Below are 18,133 nucleotides of genomic sequence, written 5' to 3'. Positions count from 1 at the left end.
AGAAAACATAGAAAAACAACATTATCTCAAACTCAATTCAAACTAACTAATAATGAAAAGAAATGTTTGAAATTATAGTGTGAACTCCTTTTTAACAGATGTGACTTCACCCTGCTCTTTGATTTGTGGAAGTCAACACCAACCCAAGCCAAACTCACATTTTACAGACGTTATGCGTTCAACAAACACATTTGTCTTCTACATCCTAAAAGTTTTTACTCTTATAATGTTAACTTAAAAGTGGAAATTACCATCTAAGTATGAAAGTTCAGCAGAGTTATGTTTGAACAAAATAACAGAGTGATTATATTTTCTTGTTCAATTTCATAAACAATGGTCTTACTTTATCTTATGTCTTCCACGTGTATTATTAACTGGTGACTTTTGGCATTGTTAGAGTTTAAAAATTAAAATATGCTTAAATAAAGCAACAAAACAATAACACAAACACACGATTATAAACGTATTTGTAATACGTCAAACACAAACATAAAAACAATAAAACAAAAATATGTGTATAATCAACATACGTGTTTAATCAACGTATGTGTAATACGTCAAACACAAACATAATCAGGGAGGAGATACGTTTCTGATCAAACGTAATTGGGAATGCGTATTAGTTCTGGGGGAACGTAATTTTTAGGAGACAGGGTTGCATGCATATACTGTATATATCAATGCATATTCAGGGGCTTTTGGAGTTTTCTTGTTTAAAATAATAAATCTGGAGATATAAATAAGTCAGCCGTTTTTAACCAATTGCAGTAAAGCATAATTAGTGGCTAATATCAGCCTGTTTTTTTTCTACCTACCTCTGTTTAAAGTATTGTTCAAATAAATATTTCGAGTAGAAAACCTGCCCTGTTATCTTCACTGCTAGGGGCTTAAACAGGCAACAGTGACTCATAACTCTCTTCGGGGCTTAGTGAACAGTTAGTCATTTTTGTTAACTAACTTAATTTACATCTTTGATACATTATTATTTTTCTTGTTGGTGAGTTATACTACAATATACACTGATGAATGTCAGCTGGATATATATTTTCTCGAGCAGCAGGTATTCAACTTTCACTGTCGCCTCTTGAATGGCATTGAAGAAAATGTGACAGGTCGTCAGGTGATTTTTCATATGGCAACTAAATATGACATTTTAGTGGTTATTAGCCTGAATTCTTTCTACATGTGTTCTTCAGAAAAGTTCTTTCTTTTTTTTAAATAGTTTTTCTTTGATTGCCCCAAATATCCCTGAGCCTCTGCCTCACCTCGGTTGTTCTTTCAGGCGTTGTGACTCACATTCGCACACCACACATCTTTATAATGGCACCCAATTAGAGCTATGTGAGTAAAGAAAGTACTCTCACTTTCTTTTTTTAGAATAACACACGAGATCTCACAAGTGATATGGCGTGATTATCACGTTTAATACGTAAAGAAGAGGTTTAAGAGTTGGCACTATCAGTACTTTTAGATGACACCGTGGGCGTGTGGCGTTATCAATCCATTTATTATTGCACTGTATAATGTTCTTTTCTTTTTGCAAATGCTGCTGGTAGAGATCATATGAGGTCTATAGTAAGTGTAAAGCCCTAGTATTCTGGATATACACTTAAAAGCAGTGGCCATGGAAACGCTCTGTACCTCCAGCAAGAGGAGCGAACGACCTTCACAAAGTGCAGCACACACAGAAAAACATCCAGTTTATTAACGACTACTGCAGGGTATATTTGTTATTAACACCAAGCTATTAAAACGAATGGTGGCCACAGATATTATACAATGTAATGTTGTAACTTTTATTCATTCATTTCATACAGTTGGAGTTAGTTGTCATGTCTTGGTGCTATGCTTCACTTTGGAAGGTGAGATGTCGGCTGAGCCGACCAACACTTCTCCCTCATGATTTAGTACAAGCCCTTTACAGAGGCCTCTTCAGCTTCACAGTGAATGAGTGAGCTGACAGTCATCATGGGAGTGAAAGTCCACTTGTTGGCAGGCATGAAACACCCACTGAGTCAGTGACCTGAGAGGTCATTTATAATTTAGGATTGGAAGGTAACTCCTGGTTTCCAACGGGAAACCTCGGCTGAAATGTGATTGTTCAGGTTGGGTGATTGGGCTGTGACACTGTGGCATTCGGGCAATCATGACTGCAGGTTAACACACACACACACACACACACACACACACACACACACACACACACACACACACACACACACACATTTTCACACAGAGAGATGAAAAGAAGAGTGGGCGAGAGAAGGAGTTGCTATCGAATATGAATATAGATTATGCAACAGTCATGACTACAATGATGAAGTTCCTGACTCAACATCCTCCTACGTTCTCCTTCAGTTGAAAAGGTAGCACACACAAACCACACACACACTTAGACAGATAGATAGATAGATAGATAGATAGATAGATAGATAGATAGATATCTAGACATACATCTTGCACTATTGTTTTGTTATTTAATGTAATATTGTTCTATTATATTTGTTTGTATGTATTGTGCATGTTTATATTTAATATGACTTTATGTATATGCTGCTGTAGCGAAGCAATTCCCCCTTCGGGGATTAATAAAAGTAACAATCTATCTATCTATCTATCTATCTATCTATCTATCTATCTATCTATCTATCTATCTATCTATCTATCTATCTATCTATCTATCTATCTATCTATCTATCTATCTATCTATCTATCTACATACATGCATACATACATACATACATACATACATACATACATACATACATACATACATACATACATACATACTTTTGGGGTAAATACGCAAGCCATTATGATATTAAAAAATATTTTTATTTGAAAACATCATCTCAAGTGCATTGCATTATTAGACAATGATACTACATTATAGTATGTACAACATGAACACCAGTGCTTTATTCCTTGTTTTATGATCATACTGAAATTCTTATTGAATCCGACATTTTTCCAGCGCTTTGCCCGGCTTTCTTGCAGTATGCGACCCAATAACTTGTCGGAGATCCGTGCTAAAACTCGGCCGACGGGCCAGTGGGTACAGAGCCCCGCAGGCTTCATCGCGCCCCGGGGTCTGGCAGCCCCTCCCCGGCATACGACCTGTCCGCATTGCCTGGTAGGAACGGAGGGAGAGTTTGCGATGCTGAGACGGGCCAGTTTCAGTCGGAAGCCCGCCTAGATTTGCCAAAGTTTCGAAGACTTTCTCTAAATTCGTGCTTTCTTTTGCAGATGTTTCAAAATAGGCACAGTCCTCACCGAGGACTTGGAACACCTCGGCCTTAGATATTCCTCTCTCAGACTTTGGTGCATCCACCTTGTTGGCGCAGACCACCAGCGGAACCTGCGGCTGTGCGCACTGCTCTGGCACAGAGGATTTGGTGAGCTTGGATTTAGCGGCAAGAATCTCCGATCGCAAGGCGCACACCACCTCGAAAGAGCTACGGTCATCTAGACTGAAGACGAGGAGAAAAATGTCTCCTGCAAAGAAGAAAGAACATGTATTATTTGTATCTAATCGTTGATATTTTTTTATCCATGCATTATTTAAAAGAGAATAGCATTTACGCACACATCTATATTAATTGCAACGATTCTACTGTTTTGAAAAAATGAAAAAATAAAATGACAAGCATTTGTAAGTTTCTGCAGGGCAGACATTAGTGAGCTAATACGCACCAGTGAGGATAGACAGCCGCCTCTTGGCTGGGAAATCCCTTTCCCGGGACGCATCCAGCACATCAATTTGGTATGTTTCTCCGCGGATACGAAACAGTTTCCTGAGGAAATCCTCGGAGGTGGGACTGTACTCCTCCACAAATCCGTCCCTAAGATATCTTCTCAGGATGGAGGTCTTGCCGACCCGTGGCGCACCGAGGACCACGATGCGCTTACAGTTCTGAGGCTTGGTGGGTGCTTGCGCTTGGCCAATTTGGCGCTGCCGGGTTTGCCCGTGGAGAAACAGAGCTGCCAGATGATCAAGTGGGGATCTCTTGCAGGGAGAACTGCTGTTGGCTGTGGACAGTTGCCGTACGGCTACATCTGAGCGCGTCTTCTTGTCCTGTTTCCACTGAGACGAGGCCACTTTAAGTATCCCCAGTCCCATTTTAATTCCCGATGAACTTAGATTCTGCGACGCGTTTTTGTATGCTAGTAAGACTCTGGAGGACCCGGCGCACTGCCCGTCCATATTACCATGAAGCTGGGGACCATCAGTGGTGGAACCGCTGAGCTGGTGCGCAACCGGGATGGGGGTGGTCTGTGATCCGGAGGAGATGCTGCCTCCCTCCATCGTTTTAATACGATGTCGGCACCTTGGCTCCACGCAACAAAGTGGGCAGAATCTGCGATCTGACTTTTCATAGGCACACTCAAGCTTTCTCTGGCGCTGAGGATGATATCAGCTGTCTTTATATAGGCCGTCCTCAACTCCGTGATTCATCCGCGTCATGCTGACAGGGAGGGTCGATGTGTTCCTCATGTTGACAAAAGACGATGCGGACTATACCACGGAGCATAGACACATAGCTATAGGCATGATGTAGCCATGTTTCTGAAATCCCTTGATAACTTGAAGTGTGCGTCAAATTGAATTCTGTGCAATTTCCTACATTATTGGTATTATTATGTTGTGTATTGGTATTATTAAAATGTGTTACAGTACACTATTGCTTAAAGAACAGTAGTTTAACTTGTTATAGCTCTTATTAAGAAATAAAGAAGGGACATTTACATAACAACTTTTTTAGGTGAAATCAAGGACCTAAATATATTCCTAAACTATATTTTCCCCTGCTCCTCTTCTTGTCTCTCTTTTTGTATATGGTGGTGCTTTTTTTTTGTATCTGTACATTTTGGGGTTTTCATATTGCTTATGAAAGAAAGAAAGAAAGAAAGAAAGAAAGAAAGAAAGGAAGAAAGAAAGAAAGAAAGAAAGAAAGAAAAAAAAGAAAGAATTAAGAAATGCTCTTGTGTTGCTCTGTGGCGTTGAGGCATCCGTTACCATGGCTACCACTAGAGAACCCATACTCAGGCTGGGAGTTAGCTTGTTAGCTTGTTAGCAGCGTTAGCTTGATAGCAGCGTTAGCTTGGTAGCTAACTAACGCTACATTAGTTGTCAGGTTGCTTTCACGGCAGTTAGAACACATGAGCTGCAGCGAGTCCCAGAAGATGGAGGTCAGACGTCACGCAGGTCAGCTCACGTTACAACTACCTGTGTGTCTCTTTCACCTCCGTCCGTGTCTTCCCCTCTAAAGATAAGTTCATTGTAGGCTCGCTAACATCTCCATCTGCAATCTACAATTCGACACTGTTAGCAGTAGGCTACCTTAAGTATCAGAACTCTTACTCTTTTGATGAACTATTCTTAATCGGCAAGATAACTATAATGTTATCTAACGAATGTAACATTATAGTGGAGTAAACAAGTACTATATTTCCTACTGAAACGTAGTGGATTAGAAGTATAAAGGAGCATTATTGGAAATACTGAAGTACTTGGGTGAATGTACTTCATTCAATCACCATAGAATTACAGTAAAAAGCAAATGGGGATTTGATGCCTCGAATGTCGGGAAGAAATACACAAGATCTGAACCAAAAAATAGGACAGCATCATATCCTTTTGAGAGATTAATTTGTAAAGACATGTCAAAGTGCTGCAGCAATTTATTTCCTCAAGGGCCAAGGGCATCTGTTGCCCTGAAGCAAGGCACAACACTTATAGAAGAAAAAGGATTAATCATTGTTGGTGTGGCCATGGAAACTATAACCAGGCACTCGTAGATAAAGAGAAATTAACTGAATTGCATAACCATGTCAGTATTCCAGGTTAATCTCTTTGTCTCTGGATGTGTGTGTTTGTTTTTTATGAGCACTAATGTACTTTGCACACAATGAAGTAGAACATCTTTTCGCAAAAAGCATCATGAATTCATATAATCTCTGTGTGCAGCGATTAAAGAGATACTTTGAAATAGTGCAGCACTCTGTTTGACAGAACATAGCATCAATCAAGGACACACAAACTGTTGCCATTTTATAATATATGTCTCCTCTCCTCCAGAGAACAAGAAGCTAACAACATCAGAGGAGGATATCCAGGCTCCTGCCACTCGCCCACAGGACCACAATAAAGTGAGCCCACTTCATCCATGCACATTGTTTACAATTAGTTGGAACATTTATTATTTATTTATTATTTTAATGCAGTTGTATATGTAACTGAAAATGTGATGATGACTGCAGATTCATATACCAAAGCCACCCAAGGATCGTCAAAAACCAGAGCTCATGGCTTGTGTGCGTAAAACACAGCCAGCAGATGAATTAAGGGATGCTGTGCATCCAGTGAATCTGGACCTTTACTCTCAACTTCTGGACTACACAGGTTGGCCAAATTCCTTTTCCTTATGGATAATTACAGACTGTACAGTAGTATATTCAAATATTTCCTGTATATAAAAAGAGACATATATATGCATCCATGTGACTAAAATTACAGTTTCTTTCTGTCATATTTTTCTCTTTTCAGGATCGGAAGGGTTTCGGTTGGATGACCAAGGGATGGTTCTTCCACATAGTATCCTGGGTAGTTTAGAGGATTTCAGAAGTTATCTGGAGGCCAAAGGGGAGACAGAGGTAAAGTCAGAAAACATAATGGGATCTTGGTGAAAGTTGTTTACAGCATTTCAAATCTGACAAATGCATTTAAAATCCATTGACTGTGTTGCGTTTCGTCACTTCTGGTTCCTTCTCCACCATCCAGTTGGTGAAGCACATCCCAAAGTCCAGCAGATATGATCCATCTGAGACCCCAGGGACACATCATTCTGAGGCTGTGGAGAACGGGCATGGCCTCCCTTCAGGCCACAGAAACGTGCAGTGTAATGCTCTGCAGCATTGGCATACACATATGACGCAGCGCAGGCAGCAGCAGGACTTCTTATCTGGTGAGCTGATCAGAGAATACAGCAACCTGCTCCTGAAAGTAATCATATTTCAACATTATTCCAGCCTTAAATTAGTTTTAATTATGAGTATGTTGTGCTGCTGTGTTTTTTTATTCTATTGTTTTTACGTTGGATTTATGGTGTCTTCTCGCCTGGAGCACTGGACCAAACAAATTTCCCCGTGTTGGAAATTAAAATCATCTGAGTCTCAAACTTGTATATAACTGCAAGGATGTGAAAGAAGCCACAATAAACTCATTTACCTGTTGTTTTATAAAGATTGATAATATATCAGTACAAAAAAATATATATATTATTAATAAAAAATTTTAACCTGATTCAGGAGTTTATAAGCTAATGAATCTCATACATAATCTAAAATGAGGTTTCTCCTTTTAAGCAAATTCACGAGCAAGAGGATAAAGTATGCATTCATTTTCTATCTCTGTCTATCCATCTCTTTTGTCATCATCGGCTCTTTTCAACTCTTTCCAGACTTGCTCGACAGGCCAGTCGAAAACTTGCTGATGAACCAAGCTAACCGTTTCAGAGAAACTCAGGAGAAGAGGGAGTTTCTAAATCAAGTCATGCCACTCATCCACTCTGGATATGTATGACACATATGTGCTTTCTCTGGTCTTCTGTGTCTTGAGTCATTTGTCAGAATCATATCTCATCTTTGTTATAGTTCTACAAAACAGTAACATAATTTGACCTTCTTCATCCATGTGTGTCCTTACTGTTACTTCTATGGGTTAGGGTTACCGTGTGGGTAGTGAGTTTTGGAGCCTGCCCCACCGTTATGGAGATGAAATGAGTGGAATCATAGCTACTCTGACTAAGACAGAGCAGGGCAGACGGGAGCCTGTCACACACGTGGGACAACCAAGCAGCATACGGCAGGAATCAGGTACACACAGACACCTACGCTCTATCCCAAATTGTCCACTCTGCCTTGTTCTTGAAACTGTTTCTACTGATTGTGCATTCACCTAAAACACAGTGGTGTCCCCATCGATGAAAAAGAAAGAGCATCCTTTTTGGGGGGAGGTGGTGGGGGGATTTTGAACTAAGAGTAACTGTATTCTCTCTGTCGAAAATGTTTTATCCTCAAGGACTAATTTGTGCTAAGACTCTGCGTCCAGCCTCTCAGACTTGGGACCAGAGTGCATACCTGCAGCGCCGGTTTCAGGAGCTCGGAGAAGTTCTACGGGACATGGACATGAAAAAGCCGGTAACACAACATACAAACTGAATAACACTGGATTTAGCTCCGGCTTAATAGCACTTAAAATTAACACAACTGGTCTTATTTTAGCATTGCAATTGTCCCTTTCTTTCTCTAGTTTGCTATTTTAAACTTGTAACATTTCCAAATGAACTGGATCGTTGAAAATGTCAAAGGTTTTTCAATGAGAGCTTGAACAATATATAGGCCGAGTCATTTGCAGATACATCAGTATCAGCGCTCGTGTTTGCAGATAAGTAACTCAATATTAAACATTCCAGGGTGGCAACTATAGAAAACCAGGAGGAAAGAAAAATGTATTCAGTAAATAGATTATTTAAAAAAAGAGAATATCTAAGGCACAAATTCTAATTGCATGTTGTTACAGTTTTAATGGTCTTTTTGTTGGTACAGCATTACGTTTTTATAGTTCAAAATTGTGAAAACACTAAAAAGGGGTCTTGCATGTATACAATTTATGTAAATATATGTATATTTATGATAAATGCCCATTCTTCCAATTTTCTATGTTATATTTTTTCAAATGTAAAATGTCCCACATCCCATATAGATTTTTATCAAGTTGAACTGCTCTCCATGAGACCCAAGTAAACAGAAACATGTCAAAGTTGGAGGTGTTCATTTCCTTTGGGTACTCTGGTGATTGTCTGATGCAACGCCATTGGATCTGTAATGAACGATGCCTCCAGCGTTCCATCTGGACTAATGATCTAACCGGAAAGTTATGGCGCCACAATCCAAATCCCATATTATTCCCATTACACTTTATTTTGTTCTCTCTAACAAAGTACAATAACCTAATTCCATACAACTCATTCAGCACAGATATGGCTCTTTAGTTTGAACACAAACAACTACGTTATTGGACTACTCATTGGCCAACCACACAGACCTCTGAAGCTGCTCACACCCACAGGACACTCTGGAGCCGCTTGCTGCTCAGGATCAGTCTATGTCTTCACAAACAGCCTGTGATTATCCAGCCTTGAGCACACTGTTCTTGGTTTCTTGTACAAGGAACAGGACATGGACAAGGCAGACAAGCATATGCACATGCACGGCCACACAAATTAACATACGCATGCAGGCACACGGCCTTAAACCTGTTCACGTACTGTTGTGCCAATATGTGGTGATATATTTCATAACCTGCAAAATGTATATTCAGTATACACATGCAATTAGGAACTGGAGGGCTTCCACAAAAACACTAGTGTCCACATAAGGTACAGTTATGAAATCTGGAGCATGTCCAGTTATAGAGTAGCTCTGCTGAGATCTGGGAGGGTGACAAAAAAGAGACCGATCTTGCCTTGCTGCTCTCTACGCAGTACACACACACACAGTACACACACACACACACATCTGTGCTTGTGAGTCGTGACATTAAAACGAAATGGTAGAAGAGTGCTCTGTCGTGCTGGTGGCGAATGTGATGACGAGGTGATTTGGGGTCTGAAGTACCTCCTGACAAACACACCGACAGTAACAGATTGTCCTGTCAGCATCGGACTTGTCCATGACTTTGTGACATACGTGCAAAGGGAGAGAGATGGTTGAAAAAAGGTGAGCTCATTGAGCTATAAAAGAAGAGAGAGGGAGGTAAATAGACGAGGAGGAGGAAGAGGAGAAAGAAGTAGAAGAAAGTCAAGGCTCCGATGTTATGTATAAGTACGTTAATGTGTAAGCCTCAGGAAGAGGGGGAGAACAGTACATGTGCATTGTTTGTGTCAACTGGACAGCGTGTTCCACAACACCTCGCCCTGTCATATTGAAGGTTTTATCAGATACCTCATCTTTTCCTCTCTCGCTGCACACTCTGGGCATACGTATCCTGGAAATCTGAATGTTGAATGGACATACAAAGCTGACCACTTTGTTCACAACCACCACTCTGTTCCACTTTGATTACAGGAAATCAATGGACTGGAGGTTATTGGCTCGAGCAAGCCATTCCCTTTTGTCTCAGTGTGCCGTGGTTCCCTACTGGAGAAGGAGGAGGAGGAGGAAGAGCACGAGAAGAAGAGGAAGGAGAACCTGTAAGCTGTGATTTACTGATTTCAAAGGCATGAAAAGAGTGAATCCACGAGCCATTAATTCAATGTTGCATTAATTAAGTTGGGATATGACATGTGACCATGTTGTTTACCAGGTAATTTAGAAACAATATGTGGATATATTTTCCATTAATGTGGGACTCGGTTGTCCTCAATGTTAGAATTTTACGTTTACTTCAAACTCATGTTGTGAAAATGGTCTCTGTCGTCACTGGTCCTCACACGTTGTCGCCTGGTTGAGAGCAGCTTACTGTTGCCAAGCTTGAAAATGTCAAGGAGAAGAAACACTTGTTTCTCCTTTCGGGAGGTGGGCAGTAGGTCTAGTTTCTAGCTTGTGGGCTGTGTCCTTTGAAGGATCCAACCCCTGAACCGGGACACAGCTAGCGAGTGACTGGAGTGGTACTTCTGCTGTCTTTTTGTCTTCTAAAGGGATCCACTGGCCCACTCTGATGATGTCCGGTCAGATGCTCTGCTCATTCCTGCCTTGAGATTCTGTGGTCAGCTTGCTAGCTGGACTGGAAACTCTACCACTAACCAGGTACGAAACGACCTTTACAAAGAAGGTTGGTTGGTGTGTATGAATTTCAAATCATGACTTGGGTCAAAGTTACAGGACACACACTCCGTGTTTTACAGGTTGTCCTGATTTATGTTTGTTTCTCCAGTAACAAACAAAATCCTTCACACTGTCTAACTTCCTGTATCTTCCTGCATGTATCTTAAAAAGAGAGTAGCTGCAAGTCTGCAACCAGTCCCTCATTTCATACCTCACATGAAGGCATAAATCCAAGCCAATTTACTCTATGACAATCATCAATATCAGCAGATAAATAGACTACAATGTATAGATATGTAAAACAACAATAATCCAATGTACCCGCTCTACTCCTGCCCCAAGTATGTATGTATGCCTCGACTGTATTTCGTCTTGGAGTCTACACTGGCACAGACCAACTGATCTCTTATGCTTTTCCCACTTTTATTTACAAATAGAGGTGGATCTCCAAAAATAGAATAAAGTTCAGGCCGTACTGTAGGAAAAGGCACTATTTATTTTTAAATCAATCTTATTGCAGTAGAGTGGACCAAGTGTTGAGTGAATCATGTGACAGCCAACTCATATACTTGATCAATCCACAGTGCTGGGTGCCCATGTTGTGCAAATTGGATCTTCATACCCCCCGTGGAATGACAAATGCATCATTATTAAATAAAAAAAAGGCTTGTAGCTAACGTCAAGATGTTTTTTCATTTTTGTTTGCCAATGTGCTTTGATTTGTGTCACCTTCTCTCTCTTATTCACTTATTGTCCAGGGAGAAGTAGGACTCAGTGCCACATTAATCTTTGAGGCCCTGACTGGAGAAAGAGCCTCTTCGCATCTGGAGCTGCACAATGAGGGCAGCACAGCCATCTTCTACAGCTGGGAGGATCTTCCCGTGCCACACAGCTTTCCTATACTGCGATCACGAACAAAGAGTCCGCACTTCTACTTCAACTCCTCCTCTGGTACACACAAACATTTCCAGACACCTGTGGCCTAACTCTCACCCCACTTCATATGCTGTTTGTCCCTGTCAGCCCATCATACTGTGTCTTTCTACCAGTACAGCGATGCACCTTTCTGCTTGAAATCTTTGCTTCCTCTCCCATCCAGGTGTGATCCGTCCAGGTGACGCCCAGCGGGTTGAGTTCATATTTAAGTCCGAGGAGCCCGGTATCGAAACTGAACTATGGCAGCTCAACACCCACCCTGTGCTGCTGCAAGGAGCCTCCATGCAGGTCACCTTGAGAGGAGTGGCTCTGTACCATGACAACACTGCCGACCAGAGGCTTTTCATAGAGGTAAAATGTACTTGTCTGTTTGAAAGTGAGACAGAAAAAGACATGGACAGATGGAACGGAGGTCCCCATGACCAGAAACTCATTTTTTTTTTGTCTGTGTTTATGTTGTGTGTGCACGAGCAGACAAAGCTGGAAGAGATAGTGAAGGTAAAATTGTGTCTGTCGATTGTGGATGAGGTGCTTTGGAGGGTCCGCACCCCAGAGAGACCCAGCTCTCCGGCAGAACTCTATGTCACTGAAGAGCAAGAGTTTTTAAGCAAAAACCCCGAGGTAATTTCCTTAAAGCTTCTCACGCTTATCCTAGTCTTCAGTGGAGTTTATGTCTTTGTACTATCCTGATGAGTTCAGTGTTGCCGACAGAGGATGATCCTATACAACTTATATTTTTGTTTCATATAGTTTGAGACACATTGCTCATCATACATCAAGGTGGCCCAAATTCATGTCTCACTGATGTATTAAACATGTTTCTTTTGTACTGAGTGTTTGTGTTCGTCGCACCACCTCATTCAATGTGAGATGATGACCCGCTAATGGGCCCATTCACAGTGTTGCTCTTTTTGACATTTCACTGATTATAGTTCCCTTCCCAACCTGGATTAGATGTAAATCCACCATTCTATTATTGCCATCATAACTAATAATATATCATCTCTGATACAATCTTAAACCAGTCAGTGTTGTCTATGTACAAAAGAGGTTATGTTGCCATGGCAGTGTAATATGAACCTAGCTTTAACGGGATTAATTAGCAGGGAATATAAAGCACGACTGACTTAAAGGTCTCTTCAGGATAACTATGTGAGACAAAAGCAAGAGACATGGGAGGGAATAACTGAACACAAGATTACTAAGAGTAACCAAACATGACATAGAAATATTATATCTTATTGTAGGCCATCTATTTGGGATAAATGGAGGACTCTTATTTAATAGTCACATGTTCTCTTGATTTTTCACGTGGTCAAATTTTATCACCCCTCAGGGTGGCACACATATTGTCTTCTCTCCCCTTGAGGAGTGATTCAAAATGATAACATGCATCATAGTGGTTAGAGGAGGATAACTATCAGTGACGGATATCATCCTGTAGCGTGACAATATTTCTATTCATGGGAGTCTTGTGGTCACATGTTTATTATACTCCTCACATAATTAACTGCTCCATACATTGTTTTAGTTGCAGTACCTTTGTCAGCCAGTGGAGGACCTAAAGAGACTGTGGCAAGAAGTGCATCCGGAACGCACCTTGGATTTCTCTGTCCATACACTCCGACAGGTAGAGACATAATGTGATGTTATGATGCATGATAATACTTGGTTAGTGCAAAAAAATATTCAAGTAGCAGTAAATGTAGCAGGTAGCTCCACGGGCCTCTTTGAATCCCCTCTCTAAAATGTTACACTGTGATGATGCATTGAAAACCCAAATTTGTATATTTGTCTATTCTCTACTTGAGGATGTGCTGTCTCTGCGTGAGCAAGAGCCAGCGCAGGAGAAGAGCCTGGCCCAGCATAACTCCCTGCTTCTGCAACTTTCTGAACCTTCTCAACTTAATCACCACCAGCTAACAGCAGCAGCGATTGGGTGAGGCATTAGCAGCCTTGTTATAGCATCTTGGATCTGTCACATACACACTCATGATCCACACCTGCAAACTTGATGTGGTAAGCATGGGTTATTCTAGTGTGTGGCGCCCCCTGCAGGCAGCAGCTGTGGAGGAAACTGCTTGACACTATGGCTGCTGAGGCCATGAGGCTCAGAAACCTGCTAGGCCTTCCAGAGAGAGACTCATGGATCGATAAAAAGGAGGAACCCCCAATCTCTGATGCTGGTGAGACTCCTGGACTTTCAATCAGATATATATTGGTGAAGATTCATGCTGCTTACTGCTGTGTTATTACACCGTAGATGTGGCCGATAACAAAGATGAGAAGAGTGAGAACAAGGGAGGAGCAGCTGCTTCAGAGGAGAATGGGACGAGGTCCAGAATTAAAGATGACAACAAATGGGAGTCCCAGTCCGCTTTAAATGAAAAATCAGTAGAGGTGAGGGGAGAAAAGACATATGTGTTTGTGTAGCTGACTCACTTTTGTCAATACAGTGAGGGGCTACTATAAAAAGGTTTTGCCACTGAGTGGCAGCAGAATCAAATGTGCTTATGAGCATGAATGAAACACAACTTCACGACTTCAAACAAGCTGTCAGTTTGTCATTCATTCATCTGCCATTCATCAAGACAACTCTTGATTTCGTGTTACTAGACCACACAACCTGGCTTCTCAATACGGCATATACCTACAATCTGATGTTCTGTCGGTTAGTTTTCGAAAACAATGTTTTTTATGTCATGTGTGCTTAGTTCTCCATAACACTAAGGGGTTTGTTTAATTATAGGAAGAGCACATTTGTCATCTAATACAACTGAGTAACCATTTGTGTAATAATACATGTTAGTGTTATTTAATAATAATAATGTGTGTGTGTGTGTGTGTGTGTGTGTGTGTGTGTGTGTGTGTGTGTGTGTGTGTGTGTGTGTGTGTGTGTGTGTGTGTGTGTGGCTAACCATCTGATATGTAGGGGTTAACGAGTCATTCCACATTTAGTCCTCCCACTAAGTGGAGGAAGCTAATCCTCTCCATCCAGTGTGCTTTGTCCCCCAGATAAGTCATTATAGTCGCTTAGCAATAGAATACAGTCGTGGCCATTCATGTTTTTGCTGTGTGACTGGTGGAGTCAGATAAAGAGCAAAAGCTTTCACTTAGTTCCCCACCATTTTTATGCAGATGATTGTTACCCTGCACCCATCCTAATTATACCCTCCAACTTTGCATCGTCCTATTCATGAATCGGAATTTCAGCAACTTTGCATCGTCCTATTCATGAATCGTAATTTCAGCAACTTTGCATCGTCAGCGGCGGGATGGAGAGCCTTAATGAGGATACTGACTGTGTTGCTCAAATACAGACGAGATGATGCATCCGGGGGCTCAGTTGGTCATCACATAAACAATGTCTTGGGTGTGAATCCACCCCAGACCGGTTGCAACATCTCTTTCCTAATGGTTCGTGTCTCCACTGTCAGCCATCATCGTCAAAATAGAAAAACGTAAATTGAAATTGACTAGAGACGCAGAGTCTTGTGTGTGTGTGTGTGTGTGTGTGTGTGTGTGTGTGTGTGTGTGTGTGTGTGTGTGTGTGTGTGTGTGTGTGTGTGTGTGTGTGTGTGTGTGTGTATTTCGCTCGGTGATTCTCTCCACCGTGTGATGGTTGAGTCATATGTAAGGTACAGCCTATTACTCACAGGGAACCATGGTAACAGGACACTGTGTGAAAATGTGCACCTGCTCTTCAACTATGCATCCAGGGTGTGAATTAATAGCACCTAGACCAGTGCAAGCCATCTGTGGTGCACGTATACACGCAGCTACTACTTCAAACAGCACATGGCATCCAATATAATAAACATTGTGAAATATGTGAGAGACAATTGTCATGACATAAGACGCATACAACCGCTTACCAGCCAGCTCGTTGTGGAAGTGTAACCGTATTGACCGCTCAGTAAAAGCTGTCATGTATTAAGTATGTGTTCTATCCCATCGTCTGTACAGGACAGCAAAAAGAAGGGGAGAAGATGGGAGGAAGTGAGGAAACGCACTCGGGAAAAGCAAAACAAGGAAACGACCTCGCTGACTGATATCTCCTCAGACAGCGTCAGTCAACAACCTTCAAATGTAGAGTTGGAGGGCGTTATCACAGGGCTCCTGCACAAGGAGGCAAGTCTTTGAATTATCTTACAGATTTTATTTTAAAGGGGCTCTCACAATAGTTCAGCGTACTCGTCATGAGCAATACTAACCTGTGGCAACAGTTGTGTAACATCTGCTTTGACGCCGGAGATGATTTCTAAAGTTTGGGTAAGTTACCCTGATGATCTCATCAAGGTTAAGGTCATAAAGTTGGGACTTAAATAAACAAACCGTTTACAAAAGACACTGTCTGGCTGCATGGGCAATGTAGGATTATCTTTTGTGGAGCTTGATCCATACACGAAAGTATAAGTCATAAGGGCTCTGCCTCTTTAAATCTGTCTCTCCTGAGTCCCCAACTTTATGAAGCACTAAATCACTCCAGTGCCCTTTTAAGGCATCATCTGTACATCATGTAAACATTCAAGGATATGTATAACTGGCAGGTTTATGTGCTGATGGAAGACCTTGTGGACAACCTGTGTGACCTGATGGATGAGCTTGACGAGGGAGATGAACAGGACACGTGCACCACGACCACGTGAGAGGCAGGCACAGGAGCCCACCGAATATATGCAATCAAATGTACTTCAAACGTGTCACAGAGGATTCCTGAATCTCTGTTGTGTACCCTCTTTCCTTGTGAGATCAATAAACCGATTCTTCTTCTGGCACAGTGGCTGCTGCGCGGTGGTATTCGTCATGTGTCATTCACACTGTCACACTGGGCGATAGTAGGTTAACAGGACCGCTGACTCTGCAAACGAAGCGCCCCCGTCCCTGCCTCTCTTTCACGCTCACCGCTGTGATCGTGTATGCTTTGCATGCGCGCGTGGCCCGCCGGTGCCGTAGATGCGTGTGTGTGGACGAGGCTGCCCGCGTGAGCGAGAGAGAGGGAGCGAGTGAGCCGTGTGCTTGTGGCTTATCCTCGTCCTATGCGGATTTCACCACTAGCCTGCCCGAGCGGCTCGCGTCATCCAGGAGGGTACAGGCCGGGGTTCAGACGCCGACATTCACATTCACGGAAACACGCGCTGCTCGGCTCCTCTCTCGCGTTTTGCCGGATACAGGAGCGGAGGGGAGAATCGTGGTCGCCCTGCTTTGCTGATCCCAGCGGAGGGGATATTATCGGGACCCCGGTGGGGTGGTGGGGTGGGGGGCGGGAGGAGGAGGAGATAGCGGAGAGGAGGATGCTCCGTGGACATGGCGAGAGACGTGCAATGGCCAAGGTAAGCGACACGTTGAGACGACCAGCCGGTATATGGCTCTTCTTGTGCCAATAATTACCATAAGAGTATATACACATATGCAACGTCTACAATAGGTATGAGCTGTGTTGCCGACATGTAACACACACACACACACATAGTGGCAACTGGCCTTGCACCTGAATCTCTGTGCTACACGGCAGCTCGCACATGCAGTGTGTGTGTGTGTGGGTGGGGGGGGGGGGGGGGGGGGGGTGATGCATTATGTAGACCCACCACGAGCGCTCTCCTCTCCATCGCCACCCGAACTATCCAGTAGCCTCCACACCTGCTGTCACATCACGCATGCGCGTTCCATAAACGTGGACGATGGGTTGACGTAGGTGCTCTGTGTTTGAGCATCATACCGGGCCATGCCGGTTCATAAACGAGGAAGTATTTGAAGTGCATGATAATATCTACAGACCGTCTCCCTGCAGTTGGGCATCACGACTTGGTGATTTCATCAGGTGACTCTTAGGAGGTGGTCCATCTTGATGTAGTGACTGCGGAGGAACTTGGTTTGAAGTTATTACACCCATGAGTCATATAGCTATGAATCAGAGACTATATCCAAGTAAAAGGAAGGAGTTGTTGCATTACTCACAACTTCACCGTTTGTCCCTGGATGACTTCAACATACTGTCTGTCTCTGCATGTGACTTTAAGAAATTCACACCTAAAAATGAGCAATACACGTTTTCAGGGATGTCTTGTTGATCATACTTCAGAATGTTTTACCCTTGTACTTAAAGAACATGCAGGGGTGTTTGTGCACATTCATTGTTGCACGGTATTGTTGTCATTTACCTTTCCTAGTTAATCGAAAGCTCAAATAATCTCATTACAGTTCATTTTAGTGTTGCTTCTGTCTGATGTGATGATCTGTGGCCAGCTGGTTGTATTCCTGATAGGACAGAAGGAGTGATAGTGTGGTACCATTCAAAAAGCCATGTTGGAAAGTAAACTATACTTTACTCAATAGCCTATTGCACATATACCACTTTGAAACAAGTGTA

At 42.3% G+C, this 18,133-nt stretch overlaps 2 protein-coding genes across 2 annotated transcripts; one reads left to right on the top strand and one right to left on the bottom strand.

Annotated features, from left to right (window-relative positions):
* Nucleotides 1-2,950: 2,950 nt before the first annotated feature.
* Nucleotides 2,951-4,306, bottom strand: rasd2b (RASD family member 2b; the record flags this gene model as incomplete). The annotated part of the gene is made up of 2 exons (XM_079220044.1): nt 2,951-3,495; nt 3,694-4,306. The coding sequence occupies 2 exons, from the start codon at nt 4,304-4,306 to the stop codon at nt 2,951-2,953; spliced, it is 1,158 nt and encodes a 385-aa protein (XP_079076170.1).
* Nucleotides 4,307-5,160: 854 nt separating this feature from the next.
* Nucleotides 5,161-16,412, top strand: mycbpap (mycbp associated protein; the record flags this gene model as incomplete). Its single annotated transcript, XM_079219199.1, has 18 exons — nt 5,161-5,206; nt 6,080-6,150; nt 6,262-6,403; nt 6,548-6,654; nt 6,782-6,965; nt 7,461-7,576; nt 7,725-7,875; nt 8,081-8,199; nt 10,129-10,253; nt 10,701-10,809; nt 11,586-11,778; nt 11,927-12,114; nt 12,238-12,384; nt 13,295-13,393; nt 13,575-13,702; nt 13,822-13,949; nt 14,027-14,163; nt 16,314-16,412. 18 exons carry the CDS (start codon nt 5,161-5,163, stop codon nt 16,410-16,412), a joined length of 2,289 nt encoding a protein of 762 aa, XP_079075325.1.
* Between the last annotated feature and the right edge of the window lie 1,721 nt (nt 16,413-18,133).

Source organism: Taurulus bubalis (assembly GCF_910589615.1).
Source record: "Taurulus bubalis genome assembly, chromosome: 6".
Taxonomy (NCBI): Eukaryota; Metazoa; Chordata; class Actinopteri; order Perciformes; family Cottidae; genus Taurulus; species Taurulus bubalis.
The sequence above is the reverse complement of the archived record's forward strand: the minus strand, read 5'-3'. Positions and strand labels throughout refer to the sequence as shown.